At 44.9% G+C, this 20,385-nt stretch overlaps 1 protein-coding gene across 1 annotated transcript in view; it reads left to right on the plus strand.

The window, feature by feature from the left end:
• Positions 1-109: 109 nt before the first annotated feature.
• LOC146197368 (uncharacterized) overlaps positions 110-20,385 on the plus strand; it is a 29,249-nt gene continuing 8,973 nt past the window's right edge. Inside the window, exons 1-14 of the mRNA XM_084599183.1 lie at positions 110-316; positions 1,252-1,389; positions 3,666-3,933; positions 5,384-5,513; positions 5,581-5,754; positions 6,306-6,389; positions 7,548-7,682; positions 10,257-10,348; positions 11,143-11,283; positions 11,962-12,044; positions 14,313-14,556; positions 17,200-17,330; positions 18,597-18,703; positions 18,781-18,883. Of these exons, the coding sequence (XP_084455309.1) occupies positions 110-316; positions 1,252-1,389; positions 3,666-3,933; positions 5,384-5,513; positions 5,581-5,754; positions 6,306-6,389; positions 7,548-7,682; positions 10,257-10,348; positions 11,143-11,283; positions 11,962-12,044; positions 14,313-14,556; positions 17,200-17,330; positions 18,597-18,703; positions 18,781-18,883 (2,037 nt within the window). The remainder of the gene's footprint in view (positions 317-1,251; positions 1,390-3,665; positions 3,934-5,383; positions 5,514-5,580; positions 5,755-6,305; positions 6,390-7,547; positions 7,683-10,256; positions 10,349-11,142; positions 11,284-11,961; positions 12,045-14,312; positions 14,557-17,199; positions 17,331-18,596; positions 18,704-18,780; positions 18,884-20,385) is intronic.

Raw genomic sequence — 20,385 nt, forward strand, 5'->3', positions numbered from 1 at the left:
GCACTGAAAGGTCAAGTTATGTCTTAAAAGTGGACCGTCGGTTATGTGTGTCGACTTAAATGCGTCGCGGTGCGAAGTCTGTGCGATGACAGCGAACTAGCTGGTTTCAATGGCTGTCAACTCGCCGGCGGCTCCCAAACGCCCGGACGAATCTGCTGAGAATGTTAGTTTCGAGGATTACGTCGCTGTGCTGTGCTACAACAGTGATACGCGGTGTGGCTTGGTGGACTACGCCAACAAGGGGTTGTGGCTCCCCTGCAAGGAGATCGTGCCCGGTGAAAGCTGGGATTCTGCGATGGAGTCCTTAATGCGAGACGTGAGCTTCCTTTGATCACGCGACCGTCCCTGTTTGAACAACGCTTTTCGAACACGGTCCAAGCATTTACGCGCGAAATTTGCCAGCGACATTGTCATTTCCAGAGTGTAGAGAGACCCGTGATGCTATCATCACCATTTTAGTGGTTTGCAAACATCGTAAAGGCCGTTTGTAACTTGGAGGAAGTACGCGAAACCACGGCCTACGGGAAGCTCTTCCTTCCAGGTGTGGCACTCTTGCCTATGCGCCTGTAACAATTGTGAGCCCAAAGTGTGTGTGCCCAAGTTCGTGGGTATGACCTCGACTGCTGGGCGGCTGCGTTTTGAAACGCGCAAACACCCTTGTGCCGATATTTCTTAGCAGGGTGAACAACGTCGGGCGGTTGAAATTTCTCTTTATCTACAACACTACTAACTTCAGCTCCCGCTGTGGTCTTGCAGTGGTTCGGGAGCTCGACTACTGTATCCAAGGATGCGGCATCGAATCCCGGCCGCGGCGGCCGCTTTTCGATGGAGGCGAAAAGCAAAACGTCCGTATGCTGTGCGATGTCAGTGCCAATTAATGAACCCCAGGTGGTCGAAATTGCCGGAGCCCTCCACTACGGCGTCTCTCATCCTTAGTTGCTTCGACACATTAAACCCACCAAACCTAACTACTAACTCCAGGTCGAAGTTAACCAGAGTGGGATGTACATCTTTGCAGAAACGATAGCGGATGAAAAACTTAAGTCTTAACAATGGTGCCAAGAATATATATTATAAGATAAAACCATACAGTTACAACAGGCCTGACAAGTATGATGCTTTGACACGTGAGAAACCCTTAAATTAGTCTGCTTAGGTGAAAGATTCGCCGTCTATTCAACCATTATATTGTGAGCGTCTGCATTGTGCTCTTTCTGGCGGGCTAAATTTTGCAGCTTTTGCTTTTTGCAGCTGTCCATCAAGTCTTACACAAACCAGGGTATCATTCAAGTCCTGCGGATACAACCAGGCCTTCATCGGGCATTCTTCACCAGAGTCATCTTTGCAGTGCGGGTGAATGAGCAGCCAGAGCAGAGCTCTGATGAAGCGGTATGGTTGCTCATGGGTAGCATTTTTTCGTCATAGCTTTGGCCGTTGCACTAACTGAGATGCCAAGCAGCATTGTTCATGGCTAATGATGGTGCCTCTGTTGTATATGTGTAATGACAATGTAATTTCATTTCTGCAGCGTGAGAATAGGTTGAGTAATGTTTATTGAACTTTGAATAGTGTAGAAATCGAGGACCTGTGCCAACCGAACACTGCTCTAGCATGCAAAACAAAGTAATTTTTTTGCTGGTCCTGCCAGGCTCTGTGCCAACCTGCTGTGCATGCATATTTTTATTTTGTTGAGACCAAGTGTGGCACTGTGTGTCTTGCATGCTCCATACTGTATTGTCAATTTTCATGTTTTTTGAGAGTACAGGGCTTAGCACATTATACCATAAAAAGTGCACCAACAGGGCTTGAGTTAGGAGAGAACATGTAGATGGGCCTTAGAGCACACATAAGTTGGAGAATGCTTTGCCCTCAAGCAGCCATGATCATTGAGGCACTGATTAAACGCATCAGCTACACTCTTTTCAGGTTGAAAGCAAAGGAGAGTGTTGTCTGGTCTCATGCTAGCGCTTTCAACATACACTGTTTAGGGCGAACGCTCTTTGAAGGGGCAGATGATTCGATGTCTGGTCTGCAGCAGTCCTGGGGCCTAATTACGCTACGATCATGTCACAAAAACTGGCACAAATCTGTTGCAAACTGATCACCTAGCCCCACTGCTGTTGGTCAATTCTGTCCAGCATACCTGTAGGTCAATAAGGAGCTTGCATGAAATGCTGAGAGCTCCATTTTCCTGTACAGTGCAGCAGTCGACCGTGGAGCAGGCCGTGAAAATAGTGCCAAATCGATGGATGACTGTGCGGTCTTGGGCTGTAACAGCCAAACGCAGACTAAAGCACAAGCGCAAAAGGTGAAGTCCAGACAAGACGACTGCGGGTTTTTCAAAATACCAAAGGTACCCTTGCACGAATGCGACAAGAGGAGCGATCAGAACGTCGCAGATGAGAGTGGCTTGCACGCGTCAACGGACGGGGCATTCACAGTAGTCCGGACAAATACCAAGTGTGTGCACATCATTCTGCTTCACGTGTTCATTTTGCAGGTCGGCCGTCTAAACTATTCAATGACTGCGATCTTGATTAGGCCCCATCATTGTACCTTGGGTACACTCATAAAAACAAAGCAACTACGGAGCCGCTCCCAAGTTAAACCGCAAGACGTACGGCTGCAAAAAAGTACACAAATTGACCAGTGCGACATACGGGCTGCTGTACATCGATAATGTTTACGTACCTGACACAAAATGACATGAACACTCTTGAGGGCCATTTTTTTTTACCTACACCAGCTATACCAGTGTAGCAAATCTCCTATACCTCCAATGGTTTTTTTCGCTACACTAGTGTAGCTGGTGTAGGCTAAAAAAAAATGGCCCTTTGGAATTTGTCCAGACTGCTGTGAATGCCACGTAAGTCTGTTGATGCGTGCAAACCACTTTCTCTGCGACGTTCCCATCACTCCTGATCTTGTCGCAATCATGCAAGTGTACCTTTGGTATTTTGAAAAACCCGCAGTCGTCTTGTCTGGACTTCACCTCTTGCGCTTTAGTCTGCGTTCGGCTTTTACAGCCTGCGACCGCACAGTAAACCATCGCTTTGGCACTATTTGCTCAGCCCGCTCCATGGTCAACTGCTGCATTGTGCAGTAAAATGGCGGACTTTCCCAGATTACCCAGAATGCATAGCGCTTTCAGTGTTCGTGCAAGCTGCCTATAAAAGCAGAGCTGATTGACAGGTCTATGACAGTTTTTTGTGATGTGATTGTAGCGTAATTCGGCCCCTTGAGTTAATTTTCATTTGTAGTGAGAGCAGGTGCTGTGTTTCATTTAATGAAGCTACAGAAAAAATTAAAAATGAAAATGGAATATTGTTCATACATGAAATCAGTGGTGCAGAATTGGCAGCGGTAATCACGACGGAGGGACTGCTATCCTTGCGTCATTCCCTATGATATTAAATTATAAATAATCAAGATTATTAAGCAGTCCTTAAGTTGTTTATCTTTGCAAGGATATGAGAAGCTGTTGACGATGAAAAGATAGGTATAAACAGTTTATTAGGGTGGACACCAACCTCAACTATTGATCGTAAGGCAGGTAGTTTTTTCTACCTTTTTGCACAGTTCTTTTAAGACATGAAATTTGAAAGCATAGTCTAGTAGGAGCGAAAGAGAGACTGGTGCGTCTCCTCTCCTGTTCTTGAAAGCAGCTGGCGGAGGCGGTGCACATCCAGTGGGTGGCTGCAGAAGAGATCCAGCGCATGGCCAAGCTACGGCCCTTCCCCTTCCTCGGCATGGAGCCTGCCGATCTGTGCAAGCTACTGCTGCAGAACCGGCAGCCACCTGTGCCGTGCGAGTTTGTCGAGATGAACGCCAGCACACCGCTGGCCTCCCAAGGCACTCCCGCACGCTCCAATGTTCCTGCCCGCGAGTCCCAGATTGAGCAGATGCTTGAGTCGGCAAAGTTTGGACAGCAAGGTTAGTCTGACACATATGTTGGCAACATCACCATGCTTTACCGTGGTCGTGAAGGCAGTTGAGGCATAGGAAGCAGGGAAAGCAAAGCAAACTGGCATGAAGGAAAAGCTTGCCAGGCTGTGGCATTACAATGTGTTGGGGGCAGGTGTAAAATATAAAAGCGTACCATTAAGCCACTCACTATTAAATTATAAAATGTTCTGTGTTAGGCACTTAACAAGCCCCACAATCAAAACCATTTTGCTATTGCTTTAGATCGTATCGCAGACAGTGTAAGGTAGGGGCACATCCGAATTCATGGGCTCCATTCCTACTCACAGTTCAACTACCCTTCATAGACAGTATAAAGGGATGCGAAAGCGGAATGCCAAGTCATGTTGATAGCTCTGCTGTATATGACAGCAGATATGTTGTTACCAAAAGCAGCATTTTTATAATCAAGAAAGTTGATGAATTCTTACCCTGGTCCTCCTCATGGTAATTCTTCACCGCCCATGATTGGCTTATCACACACTTTCTTGTGCAGCGCTATTATTAGTGCACTGTGGATTGCAGAGTATGCAATAGCACTGCACTGCACTGTAGTAGTTTAGGTTAGGGTGGTGTGAATGCACTTTATCGGATCGTGTCGTTACCTGAATCGTAAAGCACTTCTCACTTTTTGCCTCCAATATGTACGGAAATAAACTTCAACAGTTTTGCTAGTGCCATCCTGATAGGTGTGCATGAAATTGTACAGTGTGCTAAAGAATACTCTAGTTGTTCAAGGCGTGTGGTAGAAGCACTCGATACATAATATGCAGGAATAATGTCTTTGTAATCCAATTGCTCTTTTTGTCTAAATGTTGGACCAGCAGTGCTGTCACAGTGATCATACAGTAAGTCACATCTCTGTTTTATAGTGCTCCTATAGATAATTACAAAACATTTTCTGGAAAACATAGAGCAGTATGAACACCCACGTTAGTATTTCCATTAGTCGCATATATTTTGTTCTAGCATACAGCTCTTTACCCAGTAATTATGGTACAAAAACTCATCATGTGAGATAAACATTTGGTTTCTTTGCCATTTACTGCATCCACTTTTGGTTTCATACAGAAAAAGCACAAGCGTGTCCAGATGTCATCAGGCACCTATAGAAACATAGGTGGTGATGATGTGAGCTCACAGTGTGTCATATCTCAGACATAAAAGCAGACCAGTGTCGATAACAGTGTTTCTTACTGAGTTTCACTGCATTCTGTTTTCTAAGAGGCTGCACGATGAAGCTACTTTCTCATAAGGTCTTTTGATGCCTTGAACTATGTTCTGAGCTGCGCTTTGAGTACTTGGGCGAGATGGGAACTTTCTAATTGCTGACTCCCATGTGTGTGTGTACTGTTGCGACGTATTGTTACTGTCTGTGCTTTCCCCACACTGGGTGGCTTTGTGTGTGTGGCTCTTGCAGAACAAGATGCTGTGCGCTTCGACTTCTTCAAGTTTGCGAAGCCCAGCACGTACATGAACGAGGTGACCTTTCAGAAGTATGTCACTTGCCTGGGTTGGGAGGCAACGCCCCACGTGGCTGACTTGTTCAGGTGAGTAGCACCATTGCATGCTGAAAAATGTTTGGATGCTAACGCATCTACTCTTCTTCCTGCTCAGAGCGATGGACGTGCACAACCGGGGTGCGCTTACTTTCAAGGAGCTGGTGCTGGGGCTGGCGGCCATGGAGCCGGGCACCCAACACGGCGGAAACCCAGGGGAGCAACGCTGTCGCCACATCTTCCGCCTCTACGACTCTAACTGCGACGGCATCATGGAATATGCCGAGTTCAGGTATGGACTGCTCTTTTTTTAGTGTTCGAGCGTGTTCAGCATAGCTTGTACTAGTAGCAGTTGCATTCATTACCTCTAGAATTTGCAGAAATAATCCTTGGCCTTAAGCTTAAAGCGAAGCTCAAGCTTTGCTTTAAATAAAGAGTTGCACTGTGTGCAACATTCACCGTTGCTCTCAGTTGAAGTGTTTGTGTTAATGAAATTAGAAGGGGGGGGGGGGGGTCTTTCAAAATGTGGTGATGGTTATTTACAGCTGCTTTGAGCTTACCTGTTTTAGTGCTCACCTGTTTGGCGCACCTTGTTGTGTAGTGAAAATTGCCAGCAGAGACTTCCACCAGCGGACACGGCTTTTGATGTGACCCACAAACTGTTGTCTGTAAAAATGCGGGTATCATCTCTCCGTCTGCATTGGTGGAACGTCTCTGGTCTATTGCAATTGGCTGCTGGTGGTAATGCAAAGCAAAGGAGAGCCTCCTCTGTAGACTTTGTGGCTGTCCTTTTCTCCATTATCGTAGCCTTCAGCGTTTTTCCCAATTTTTTCCCCTGTACAGGAAAATGGTCAAGGACATTCAGGTGATGAGAGGGATCACAATGGATGAAGCTGCATTGGACAAATTCACTGCAACAAGTGCCGTGTAAGTGCCGCCCGTGGGTGAGGTTCATAGTGGTACGGATGGTTTCTATTAAACTCTAAGTGTGGAAGGTTGTCATGGTTGCTGGAAAAGCATGTCCCACAGGAATGCAGTGAACAAAGTTATCGAAGCTCTCAGATATGCCATCGTAGTAAAAACCCGCATATAATATGAGGTACAATTTTGAGATAGCAAAAACCATCCGCATATAATGGAAGCGAAAAAACATCAGAAGTAGTATTTATTTTCAATACATTTCATGGTCGCCTTGCGAACCGAATGCGCTCCGTGCTTTCGGATCCAACTTGCCGAGCGATCCTTTCGCCATCCCTATATTGTGCAAGCTGCGATCGACATCCTTCCGTTCGCGTGTACGTCGCGGGCACAGTGGTCACGAAGATTGTGGGTTCGGCGTAGTTAAACTGAAACCACCAAAACACTCTGCCGACGCCACCACTAGAAAGCGCCACCTCTCGCTGAAAGCTCGATGCTGATAGTACCGATCGTGGCCTTTGTGATGGAGCACGGCGCTCCACTGGAGCTGATTAATAACGATGCTGGATCTGCGAATTTCGGCAGATATTTTTTCAGATTCGCACTTAATGTGAGGCAGAAATCTGACATGATAAAATTGGGAAGAAACCTCATATTATACACGGGTTTTTACAGTAAGTGCACCTATCCAGATGCTCTCTTTAAAAAATTCCTCTACGTGTGAAGTATGCAGTTGGGTAAAATTCGCACACTCCTGCTGCATGCAGTAACAAGCTTAGGAGTTGAAAAGCTCAGGCATGTTCACATGTCTAATACTGCAAGTTTTTTTGTGCAAAATGTTGATAGCCACTAGATTAGCTAAATAACCTGCATTTCACTTGACGTTACAATATGATCGTTGCATATTGCAAGAAGGCCATTAAAACATATTCAACACACATGGATTGCACCTTCATACGGTCTGCTGAAAACTGTTTCTTTTACTGTTGAGGGGCAATTACTGCTGGCTGTCTTGTCAAATACAGTGTTGAGTTGTTGAAGGTTTACTGTGCAAGGAGCTTCCGTGTCTCGTTGAACATGGACTGATGTTTCCATTAGTGACCGAACACTCGGTTCTAGCAGAACCTTTTTCATCATCACTTTTTTGCTGCCTTGTCTTTCCACCAGGAGCTTCAACCTGCCTTTTGGCGGCCAGCTTCCCCTCAATGAGTTCCTGCTCGCCGTTGGACAGCTCAAGTTCAGGGGAACATCGCTACTGTTTCGGTCACCAGCTTCAGTTCTGCCCACACTGAAGAAGAAGTAGTAAGTGCGCAGAGAAAGGGTTTGAACCATTTTCATCTCGTTGGTGAAAGCTTCACATTCCCAGAACTGAGATCTGCTGCAGCAGATGAAACACAGTGATAATTTCATCGTCATTGCACGCTCATGTTGGACGAATGCAGGTATTTGCTCAAGTTGCCTGCAACGGACTCCCTGGAAAACCCATGACGAAAGAATCTATTTTACATGTTGCACTAGGGGCAAGCCCTTGTTTGGTGCGAAATTAAGGCTCACTTCATATTTAGAACCGGCTCACTCAAGTACATGTTCCCTGAAGTTTTGATGATTGCGACTCGGAAAATAAAATTTTCCAGCCTGCAGTATTCTTCCCCTGCTCTTTGAAGGGGAAGACGCTGTAAATAAAATGGCCACTTTGGTCAGGAATTTAATTTTCTCATTTTATTTTCTTATTTTTGAGTCTTCTTCTGTCTCGTGATCAAATATTGTAGTGAAATATGCAGTAAAAATCTGTAAACTGGCATTTTTTTTTTTATGTCTGGTCATTGAAAATTGTGAGCCAATCATGTTTTTTGTGATTCCAGCAGATGGCATATTCGATTGCTTTGCAATGACAGGGCTCTGCCATTTTGGTATGGCCGAAAAGAGGAGAGGTCAGAGCTTAAGAAAGGTGTTATAAAAAGAACTGCAAAAGTGAGGCTGCGATCAGCTGTTTGAGTCGTATCATAGCTGGGAAGTGCCTCTGTTGGCTGAGACGCATATGTCTCAATGGGATGTGACTATGTCATCTGCCGTGGTATCTAGCAATGCATAGGTGCCCACAAAAGGTTCCTGAAACACCGGAATCTCATGAATTCAGAATTCCTTCACTCCATAGAGGTGCTGCCAGGTATTGAGTAATGTTTTATGCAGGTTGCACAGAGAAGTGCAGTACACATCATTTGCTTCATTGATCCATGCTTAAATTGCGAAGAGTTGTTTCTTGTCAAAACTTTTTTTGTTTCAAAATGTCTTGTGGATTCAGGGTAGAGCGAGAGAAAGAAGGGGGCTGCACATTATGAAAGAGAACTGAACAGGAGTTGAGCTGGAGCCTCAGTCCTCAAGCGGAGCCAATGTTTTGACAAGTGGACTTGTCTTCGTCTGAGAAGTGTACTTGTCGAAACATTGGCTCGGCTTGCGAACTCCCCCTCAACCCTTGTTCAGTGTTCTTTCATAAAATGCTTTGTGGGCACTTGTGCATATGCTTCGGCAGTGTGTTTGGCATCTTCAGCTTTTTCTGCCCCTGCCATTAATCACTCGCCTCATCGTGACATCGCAGTGGTTACGCTGCTCGACTACTGTGCCCAAGGATGTGGGATCGAATCCCGGCCTCGGTGGAATGGAGGTGAAAAGCAAGGCGCCCGTGTGTTGTGCGATGTCAGTATACGTTAAAGAACTCCAAGTGGTCAAAATGTCCGGAGTCCTCCACTACGGCGTCTCTCATAGCCTGAGTCGCTTTGGGACGTTTAACCCCATAAACCAACCAAACCAACCATTAGTCATTTCTTCGGCATTTTGTGACATACGACAGCAGAATGGTTGTGGTTTTTTTTACATGACTGCCGAGGCACTGAAGAGTGAAATAAAGTAAGAGGGGGGGGCGTGATGCTCCACGTGCGCGAAAACGAAACAGGCGAGGGAGCGCATCGTGCATTCATTGCATTCAGTCCGGCCGTGGCGAGTGAAAAGCGCAGCGAGCGGCGCACACAATTAGTTGTGTTCGCCCATCCTTTAGCCGCCATTCGGCGAGACGGACCAGTGGATGTCGTTGCCATTCTGACGTCAGTCTAGCGGCCAGACGGGCTAGCGTAGAGAACGGGGAAGCTGGTTTCCCGAAGGGGAGGATGAGAGAGCTTTGATTTGTTTTTTGGCTGCTTTGCGGCGCTCGTATCGCTGTAGTATTTTGCACAGGCTATCTTCGATACCTTCGAAGCATTGAGCTCTTTTGCTTAAAAAGTCATATCCTGGACAGCGGTCCTTTAAGTTTTAACTTTTGCTTTTATTAGTACTAGACACCTAATAAAAGCTTTATTGCACAGAGCAGGGCTTTATAAACTTGCCGGCATTAAAAGCTTGTGCTCTCCCTTCTTATAAACTTGAGAACCCTGGGATGGTTCAACGATTGTGTTGTCATACCAGTGAGCACTGGCCTAAAATCCGCATATAGAGCTACATGGGTGTACCAAATTTGCTTACATTTAATGCATGAATAGCAGAAAATGATTCAAATTGCTGTGTTCCCTGACAAGGACAGGGTGTATAGTGTCATCCACTTCTAGCTATAACACTGTCACTGGTTCAAAAATACATTGCTTCCAACGTAGGCACATATCAAAGGTAAGACATTTAATGTTATTGCGTAGCCGGGTGATTCGCAGTAGCACTTTCCAAACAACGACTGTTATAGCTAGAAATGGACGACCTTATACATGTCCGTGAAGTGCGCTGTTGTATAGTCAGCGGTGCTTCATCTTCCAGTACTGTTGCTCATGCTGGCCAGTGCGTGTCGTTCAGTGTTTTTAATGCCTGCTTTCCTTTCTCTTTGCACTCTTGATGCAGCACACAGGAGTCCCTCATTGAGCCCACCACCAAGAAGTCCAAGATGTTCCACCCAAGCATTGGCAACGACACGATCGAGCAGAGTGCCATATGTGAGTGTGCTGCTCTTATCTGAGCGAGGATTTACGCAGCACTTGTGATGCGACCCAGTGCTGAAATCAAGCTTTTTCTTTTCTGCCGTTAAGTAAGAGCGGGCTGTGGCCAGGTGGGCAACAACTTTTTGCTTGCTTTTGCTTGGTTTACTCAATGTACACCAGAACAGGCCGAGCGTACGGGACGTACAGAATTGCTGCTGCTGCAGTGGGGTGTTTTAGCCTCGCTTGGTGTTACAGAAGGAAGCTTGACTCGCTGTATTTTAACAACTATTGCAAAGCAGGTGTCAAGCAAGCATGAATGGGCCCAATCAATTTCTCATCACTTGTCAATGTTGTCCAGAGGATAGGGATGGAATCCAAGCTGCACCAGCTACGTTTTGATGGAGACAAAACGCAAAATGGCCCTTGTGGTGTACAGTGTTGATAGTACATGTTTAAGGTTGGATCCCCAGATGGTTGAAATTAGCCCATAATTCTCTTCACCACACACCCTTTCATAGTCTGTCTGCCAATTTGAAGTGTTAAATCCTACACTGTGCCATTATTACATGGCAGTGTAGGTGCGTTCCTCTTTTTATTTCTTTAAGGTGTGTCTGCTCTTCGGTCTTCCCTTCTGAAATGCATATTTGCTGACTTGCAGACAACAAGTTTGATTGCCTCCCTGGCTGCAGCTTTTGACGTCTTTCGATACATCTTGATTTGGTCTTCCAGAATTGCACTGTTACAGTACAGTGGGGTTATCTGTTCTCTTTGGAGACACTCTATTCTCTTTCTCCCTTGGCCCTGCACAGCGGCAGTGGAGGAGTCAGCGTCGGCTGAGGTTGCCAACCGGTTTCCGACACAGGTGGGCCACTACGAGCTGGCCACCCACTCGGTCAAAGTGCGTCGCACGGGCACCCTGGTGGATGTCCTCTCCCTCTGGCAACTCGAAGGTGATCTCCATGCTTGTGCTGCTAGGTCTTATCTGTTGCTAGGCTGCTCAACACAGTACTAGATCACTTAACGACGGTTTTGTTGAGGAACTCTTGCACCTGGGTTAAGAAAGCATCCGAGCCAAGAAGCAGGTCTGTTTTATGGATGCGCACAATAGACGACCTAAGTGTAATGTTGCCTCATTTGTTTCTTCAGTTCTTGCAATATGCGGGGCTTCTGGTTTTAACGGCTCAGCTCCTGAGCATTTGCTTCTGAAAGGTCCATCCCTGAATAGATCCTACAGTAATTGTCTTGCTGAACTCTTCAAGCCCAAGTAGCTCTGCCATATTTTCTAGCTCAGTTAAGAAATTAGGATGTCTTGCTGAAGTGCAGCAGTCTTGGAGATCCTGGAGAAGTCTTCCTGAATCCCAGGCCTGTGAACTTCCATTTTTATGAGCCAGCACATCAGGTTTTGGCATTGCAGGCCGCTGCTTCAGGCATGACTTTGGCAGGTTTGGGGATGGATGGGCTTTGGCTTTCATTGCAAAGTCTTTGCTTAGCACTGTTGAATTTGAAGGGTCTTGCGTGCACAACTGAGAAGTTGCAAAGATGCTTCCATTCACTAAGCCCCCGAGACTGAGGACAGTGTTCATGGAGGACAGAGATGCCTTCTGAGTGACAGTAGCTTTGTTTCGCAGGCACTTCAGCGCTCACAAAGAGTTCCAGACTCGGCGAAAAAACGCGATTTGAAAGGTTGCCTTCGATGGATTCGTTCAATCAGGTAAGATCTTTGTCTTCTGTCTCTCCTGCGCCAGTGCAGGTACTAGAAATTAAAGCTGATTTGCCCTTCCATACGCTTGCTGGCAAAATTCAGGTCACCAAGCTGCCTTGTTGCAAAAAAAGAAAAAGAAAAAGCAACACTAGTGCAGGATAGGGGGTCTGACCATTTTTTTTTTCTTTCATTTTTATTTGTACTTTGCTCTGAAGCCAGGCATTTGCAGATGGGAAGCACGAAGTTGTACACAAATGGCGCCCACTAGCGCTTTCGTCGCACACTTTCTCCCTTCTCTTAACTTGCTCTTTTGCCATTGAACGAACTGTCAGCATGCACACTTGGTCAAGCTTGGCCTTGCGTAAGTGTTCATGTGATCTCATAGCACAGTACACGGCTCATCACCGTACTGTAGCGCTACGGTAGCGGTCGGTAACTGGCCATGAATGGTGAACAGACCAATTGAGCACTAGCGTTCTCATCGCTTCTGATTACTGTGGCCAAGAGATGGGGTGCTCACAACAGCAAGTCTTGTGGAGGAACAAGTAAAGCTGTGGTTGTTTTGTAGAGACCATTTTCATCCTTCACAATTTTAGTCTCTTAATATACTTATAATAAAATATATAATATATATTTTAGTCTCTCAAGTCTCGCAGTCGTATACTTTAGGCCACTGTAGCCAAGAAAAAAAAGAAAAGGAATGAGACAGATTTTTTAAGATTGGAGGCGCTACATTTTTCATAATGTGTTCTTGGTTTGGAATCAAGTGTAAGACATTACTAAACGTGGATTACCTCAGGGAATTCACCATAGAGTATTGGCCTTTGAGCATGTAAAAAGTGATGAGAGAAAGGAGAGAGACATGAAGACGCTGAAGGTAAAAAGAGAGAAAAATAATTAATGGAAAGGCAGTGGGTTTAACAAGGCAATGCCCACTCGGCTACCTTACACACGGGGAGGGGAACAGAGGGAGAAAAAAGAAAGAGCAGCAATGAAATGAGCGCAGTTGCTGCCGTCTTTTGGCATTTCTTATTGCTAATGCTTAGGGCCTCTGTGGTAGCCACAGGTTTCCTAGCCACAGAAGTGGTCTTAGCTGCCATTTTATAATAATAAAAAAAAAAAAAACGCATGTAAGATCTGCTATTGTACAGGATGCACTAGCATAATTTGGGGGGCAAAACACTGCATCTTAAACAGCAGAAATTATAATTATGGTAATAAAAAGCACTTCCTTTCCTTAAAAACTAGAACTGAATTTCATTATAACGGAGTTAAGGGGGTTATGCAATTTCTTCATTATAGCTGTAGCATTCATTGTCATAGTATGCAATAAGTTTGAACTGTTGCATGGGAATAGCCTTACCTGATACTGTGTCTTCTGAGAACTGCATAGCTGGCGTTTCATGTGTTGTCAGTATTTGTCATAGTGTTACAGGAGCCTTCAGTGTGGGCACCAAGCGCCCACTACTGGGCTCGATATGCGTGCACCTACCGAACATGGCAGCATTGCTAACATTTCTTTCACAGCCTAGCTGATCGCCAACGTATATAGAAAGCGGGTCATGGAGAAACGCTGTCACAAAGGAAATAGGTCTATTCAAAAGATTTGTCTGTATTTTTGTCTTTTTGGGCCAGTAATAAGAAGGCTGACTACGGTGATTTTTTTTGCCAGTGCCCGTTTTGGCCGGCCTCGCTGCACAGCTCATGAGCAGGCGGGTTTTGTTTTTCACTAGGTCAGTGACCCAATCTTCATTCTGTTATTAGTGGTTCGTCTTTACTGACCAGGTGATGTCTCGTACAATGTTGTTACGCCACATAATGCAGTGAGAGAAGTTTTTTTTTTTTTTTTTTTTTTTTTTTCACCAATTCAAACAACGCAATAGGAGAAAGTGATTGAATGTTATAGGAAAAACTAGGCTACGGCGTAGGTAGCAAGATCGCCGAGTATGCCAGTTGCAAATCTGATGTGGAGGGAGCGGCTGCTTGCCTACGGCCTTCCTAGCATTAACTTCATCCGAGATGGCAAGTTCTGCCCCTGTGGTGAAGGAGCCATAATACCTGAAACATGAAACATATGAAACATACTCATTAAGAAAAAAAAGTCGCTGAGAAAGTCATATAAAACATGAGACCAAAGAGCAGCATTTAGTGGAAGTGATTGAAATAGCATCGGAATAGGATAGCAATGTGAGGGCAGGCTTCAGTGGCCTACAGTGCTCACATAGTAACGAAGTTGGTACCAATGTCAACTGAGTTGTGTTTTGGGGGGCATCGCAGAAGTCGCACGCTAACGAGATGCTGGCGGGGCTGCGCTACTTTGAGCGGGCCATCCGCAAGGACAACCCGGAAGGCCGGCCAGCGGGTGGTGGTGGGGGCCGCATGTCTAAGGACGCCTTCAGCTGGGGCGAGGTAGACCGTCAGGCCCTGGCACGCTGCCTGCTCGCCATGTGCCGCCAGACACGCGACCTCATGTTCGCCGAGACCAGGCTGCTCAAGCTCAGCGTGCCCACCTACATCCTGGGTGAGAGGAGGGACTTAGTAATGTTTGGGCTGTGTAGTTGGTCAGTCAAACACAGCAAACACAAAAGCACTTTTCCTGTCGCTTATGTATTGTAACTGGAAACTAAGTCAAGTTAGCATAACGAAGCTAAGCAAGTTAAGAACTGCTCATATCAGTGTCTCCACAGTCATTTGGCAACGAAGAAAAAGCTTTTTTCTTCATTGATGTAAAAGTTACACCTTTATCAGTTGAAGGTAACAAAACATCTACATCTTGATAAGTGGAGGCCATGTAATGAACCAGAAATTTTTACAATGCAGTATGCTTGAAAACATTTTATCGCAGCATTGCTTTCCTCGTCTGTGATATAAGGAGAGAATTATGAAACTTCTATTTCACTTTCGTGCACAATACATTGGTGCATTCTTTGCTCCATTATCTGTTGCAATTGCTTGTGATTTGATTTTTGGCGTGAAATATTGCTGTGATAAATTAATTCAACCGCACTGTGGCATATCTTCTCTAGTGCTGTCGTTCCTAAGCTCATGGCAAGAAAAGATGGGAACAGAAATAAAGGGTCTTTCAGCGCTCTATAAGTACACTGCATAGATGCCTAGAGCTTCTGCGAAGCAGCCTGAGAACAAGCTGCTCTCTGATTGGTTGCATCTGATCATCTCTACTATATTTGGACCTAACAGTGGGCGCGAAGTTCCTTAATGAATTGGCATTGCAGTTAGGAATGGAATCTGCATTTCGGTGTATATCCACTAAAGTGTCAGTAGCTCCACGAAGGAGATACTATGCTCTTGCAGCTTGAGCAGTATTGATAATCATAGAAGAGAGAAGCTGATAACGAAAATTTGCCAGAATATAAAGTTACAATAAATAACTGAAATTGGCGCTAGATTTGAGAAATAACGAGGCTATAGGTGCTCGTATCTAAGAGAGAGTTTCGGTAGTCAGCTGCTTTAAAAACTCGCTCTATTTAGCTACTGAATAACGTTATTGGAAACACTGGGTCGAACTCTAGCAGATTTCGAACATAGTCAGTCCAAATAATAAACGATGGTGAAAAAAAGCGAAGATAGTGCCTTTTGTACTGTTTTTCAGGCACTTCGAACTAGGTCATTCGCTAATTTACCATGGTACTGCCGCAATCGAATTTTATAAACTGAGCATAGTATTTAAACGCCGGTAAGTATTGGAAGTTATTCATATTTGACAATTTTCAAATATGTCTTTCTTGAATTAAGTATGGGAGAAATTTCAGACAAACTCGATTTGTATTCGAAGTTTCATATAATTCACACACCTCTTCAGGAAACACACATCCATATGCTAATGGATGTGTACCTAAATTGTGTGATTACTTCTGGTGATAGCATTGCATAGGCTTTGCTTTCATCGTTTCACATGTCAGATTTTCTATCATTTGAAAGCGCGTCATCTTTATTGCTAAATGTCAAAGAAAATGTGCTGGAGTTCCAGAAGCATCGTCAATTCTTTACTTTTTCGGCACTGTCGCTTATGCCTAACAGCCACCTCTATTTTATCGTAAGCATGGCAACATTGTCAAATGATTGTCATGTAATTGGTTTTTTGCAGTGTGCTAGAGGAGTACTTGTGAGAAAATGTTGTCCCTTCCCAGTAACATCACCGAGATTGCTCATCTCTTTGTCAACTTTTCTGACGGCAGTGACTTAAAAAGAAGTCTGTGTGTTTCAGGATGGTTCATGAAAAGAATTGTCTACATGCGTTTCATTCAGTTCCTCTCAATTTGAGTCCTTGATTTAGTCAAGTGTTAGCCTATTCCTGCTTAGAATCCAATTCTTTTTTCTAAGGTATATGGCATAACTAGTGTCATTCATCAGTAGATTAATTAGATCAGTTGTCGGCGATAGTTGTCTTTTTAGGTGGTTATTAGCTTTAATGCAGTACTGGTGCAGAATGTCGCAGGAATTTCACCAATCACAAAGGCACTTTTCTGGTCTGAATGCAGTGCAAGAGATTGTGCGTCTACTGCACATGTGTCACAGATTGAGAATAGCGCTTGCTAGTTTTCGAACTTCCTTATTGCCAAACTTATAATGTGCAGCTTAGTTAGAGATCACTTAATAGTTAGGGATCACTTTGGGATTATTCAAGCACCATGCCTTGCACTTCATCTTTAACAAATTTACGCTTACTTATTCCCTGTAATGGCCGAAAACCATATCTCTACTTCGGACTCTTAAATGAATTGCAGTACAGGTTAAGTTTTTGTTTTCAGTGTATAACAGGTTACAAGGATTTCATCGGGGAAGTAGATTTGATCTTACTTTTTATGCGTATCAAGGCATCGACATATTCACAACTTGCCCTGTTATCATACATGTAGTACCGGTTTGTATAAGCATGCATTTGTTCTGGGTTTGACAGCAATTTTCCTCTGGTAATCTTCAGCTGCCATTATTTCACAATTTCAGTCGGGATCTCATGTGTCTAGTGTTCTTTTTTTGTCACGAACTTGCCTTCACAGATGCATTTTTGTTTTAATGGCCACCATTTTTACTACAAGTCATGTTGTTCGATCTTTTTTTTCTTTATCCCTAGTATATGGCTTGTGCACACGTGTCACATGACTGCCTCTCACGCCTGTTTGGTCTTTGTTGCTGCCTTGGGCAGGCGACATTCACGGCAACTACAGGGACTTGGTGTGCTTCGAGAAGGCACTGTGGCGAATGGGGCCTGTGCTCACGCCGGCCAATTTTCTCTTCCTGGGCGACTATGTAGACCGGGGCGAGCATGGCGTTGAGGTGAGTCTCTACCCTTGTCATCTATATTTTGCACAAGGCTAAAGATTAATCTTGGATGGAGCAACGTGCATGCACACACGTGGATAAGAGAAGAAGAGACAGATCCTGCTCTTTCCATGTAATGTCTGTTAGAGCATAGTGTTCAGCTTAATAATTTAGCCTGGCTGAGAGCACAATACTTATGTCTGTACACTAACATTTAGCCCCTTCTTTGGAACCATATTAGATTGAACTTTCTTATATTTGTATTGAACATGATGTACCACAATTGTGATTTTCCAAAGGCATGCTTATACATAAAAGCAGAGTGTAAGCACTTCTTCCCAAATTTTTTTTTTTTTTTTTTTTTGCTATGAACGCTTCTCGAATCACCCGTAACCGTGAGTCTCTACGCGGCTAAGCCATATCTTTTTGATATGATTTTGTTCACTTGCCTTTTCCTTCTCAAATGTCTCTTCCACACTGACATATAGACGACCCACACACAATGCAGGCCTTGTGAAGACTGTTTGTGACGCATGCACGGCATGCCCATGCAAGCAGCCTTGCAAGGTTGCATGTCTGTAGAATGGACAGATGATCGTCTTGCAGTGTGTTGCATTGTTTCCGCGGGAATGGAACACTTCGATTATTTGGAGAAATCCCATAAAGAGGCACTGCTGCAGCCATGCAGAAGTGGAACACCTGCTTCTGCTTGCACACTCGTTTTTCAGTTTAGGCTTTTAATTCTCTCCATCCCATCTGCACAGCAGCTGCAGGGTCCAGCGTTACCATGTGTTACCTTGCCCCCCTTCCCCCCCTCCCCGAGCACCACTGTTTAGTTTCTAATCCAATAATGACTACTAGCCTCTGCACAAGGTCATGCATGTACCTATGCAGTGTATGTATTCGAAAATGTGAACAATTTTTACTGTTACTTTAGACGGCTGTAGAGTTTGGTCACAAAATTTTTGTTTGCTGAAAATGAGGTGCGCAGTCTTAGAAAGCATTTCTGCATTGAAGATTAAAAAAAAAAAAAGACTTGTTGAAACTGCTTGTGCACAGAGTAAGCAAGCAGATTGTGGGTATAAGTTGTGGCTGTTTTTTTTTCAAGTTTGCTCGTTAGAATGCTCAGTTGACGACAGAGTGCATCCAAGGCTGACAGGCGCTGAAGGAAGCAGCCAATAGCAGTGTGGTCCCCACGCTCGTGTTGTGTGCAAATTTTGGTGATGTATTTTTCCTGCTTAGAGACTTCCCTTTCCTTTCTTTTTTTCGTTGGTTTGGCAGGTCATTGCGCATTTGTTTGCGCAAAAGATCCTGGCCCCTGACAAGTTCTTTCTGCTCCGAGGCAATCACGAGGTGCGGAATGTACAAAAGATGTTCACCTTCTACAAGTAAGCACCGTCAACCACGCATGTCTGCCTTGGCAGTGCATCTACTTCAGCATTTTTCTTCTCTCCTATTCCCTCAGTGAGTGCGTGAGCAAGTTTGGGGACCGTGTTGGCGTGGAAGTCTGGGAGCAGATAAACGCCTGCTTTGATGTCATGCCGATAGCTGCGGTCATCGACACAAAGGTAACGGCCACTGTTAGTTCCCCAGGACTTGTCATTTCCAGGCTCTTTGGCCATGCTTCAAAGAGTGCTTCTCATGTCCTTTGGACCTCACATTGCCGAGACACAATCATGTAGTAGCCTACTTCAGAAATGCTTGGCAAGTACAGAGGGCAAAATACTAGTTGCCTAGAACGTGGGGTCTGCATACTCTGGACTGTGAAAGCAGCTTTTGAGGCTGTGGCATCGAGGGTAAGGAAAAGAAATGCTGTTCTGTAACTCTACGTGCTGTGCGTGCTCATTTCCAGCTCTTTTCGAAGCAGGTGTTTCCGCTAGATGTCACGCTTGCAGCTGGGGATGTAGCCAAGGAACACAGTCCAAGCGTTCTAGATTAGTGTTTTGCCCTTCGTGCCACATTTGCACTAATATAACTTAAGGGGAGAATGAAATTTCAGGAAGTGGGGGGGGGGGGGGGGGGGGGGGGGGGGGGGGGGGGGGGGGGGGGGGGGGGGGGGGGAATGTGTACTATTAATGTCCTGTTCATCGCCCATCCTGCTGCCGCCTGAAATTCGTTAAAAAAGGGGGGCGGGCGGTGTCTCAGAGACCAAACAAAAAAAAATGTAATAAAGCTAAAAAAAATACGAAATTTTTGTTTGCATCTAGCGTGGCTGGGCAGGAGAAACACTCAACAAACTGTCATATTGCTCGCGCGACTCATAAAACAATGTTTTACTGTCACCGAAATCCACTGCTTGCATTACACAAGGGCAGTTCCAGAAGGGCACATTCGGAAGCCATCACTGTGATCATCCAGTGCCCAAAAGTGAACGCAGTATGAAAACAAGCCAAAGAAAAAAATACTGACCTAAAGTTTGAAAAAAAAACAAAAACAAAAATCAAGGTCTGTGATCATCCGGTGCCCAAAAGACATCACATGAAAGGCCACTCGAGGAAGATATAGAGCTCGAAGCCAACATGCTTGCGTGATTTTGGAGCAGCGTGTCGACTTGAGATGCAAAGGTCCACCTTCCCATCTGAAAGGATAAGCTTGGAGTTTGCAGCATCTGCCAAATTGGTCATATCACGTGATCTCATGGTGTCGCACAGCTCACTGACCTGTCAGTATCCGGCCATGCCATCTGCCAAAGGCACGCTTATGAATCTTCTACTCTGCGCAGTTTCAAACTGTCAGCACTGGCGAAACTCGCGGACAGTTTTTTTTCCGACGTCAGGATAATAATTCTCACGCATTAAAAAATAAGGACGACTGCGTGCTAAAATATGGGAGCAACGTGGCTTGAGGATCAACAACACTGAATGGCTCCAGGAAGCCCGAATGAGAGCCTGCAACACGTAAATTTTTCATTGAACTACTTTACTTTTCAGATCACATTTTTGTTGTGTGATTTCCCTGAATCAGAAATTCTCATTGCCAAAGTCAGGAATGAGAAATTTCTCCCCACCTTTGAACTTTGGCGGCTGTCTCTGGTGACAATTTTATCAGCCCATCCATATTTCGATCCAAC

Source organism: Amblyomma maculatum, chromosome 3 (assembly GCF_055883805.1).
Source record: "Amblyomma maculatum isolate TAMU_Amacu chromosome 3, ASM5588380v1, whole genome shotgun sequence".
Taxonomy (NCBI): Eukaryota; Metazoa; Arthropoda; class Arachnida; order Ixodida; family Ixodidae; genus Amblyomma; species Amblyomma maculatum.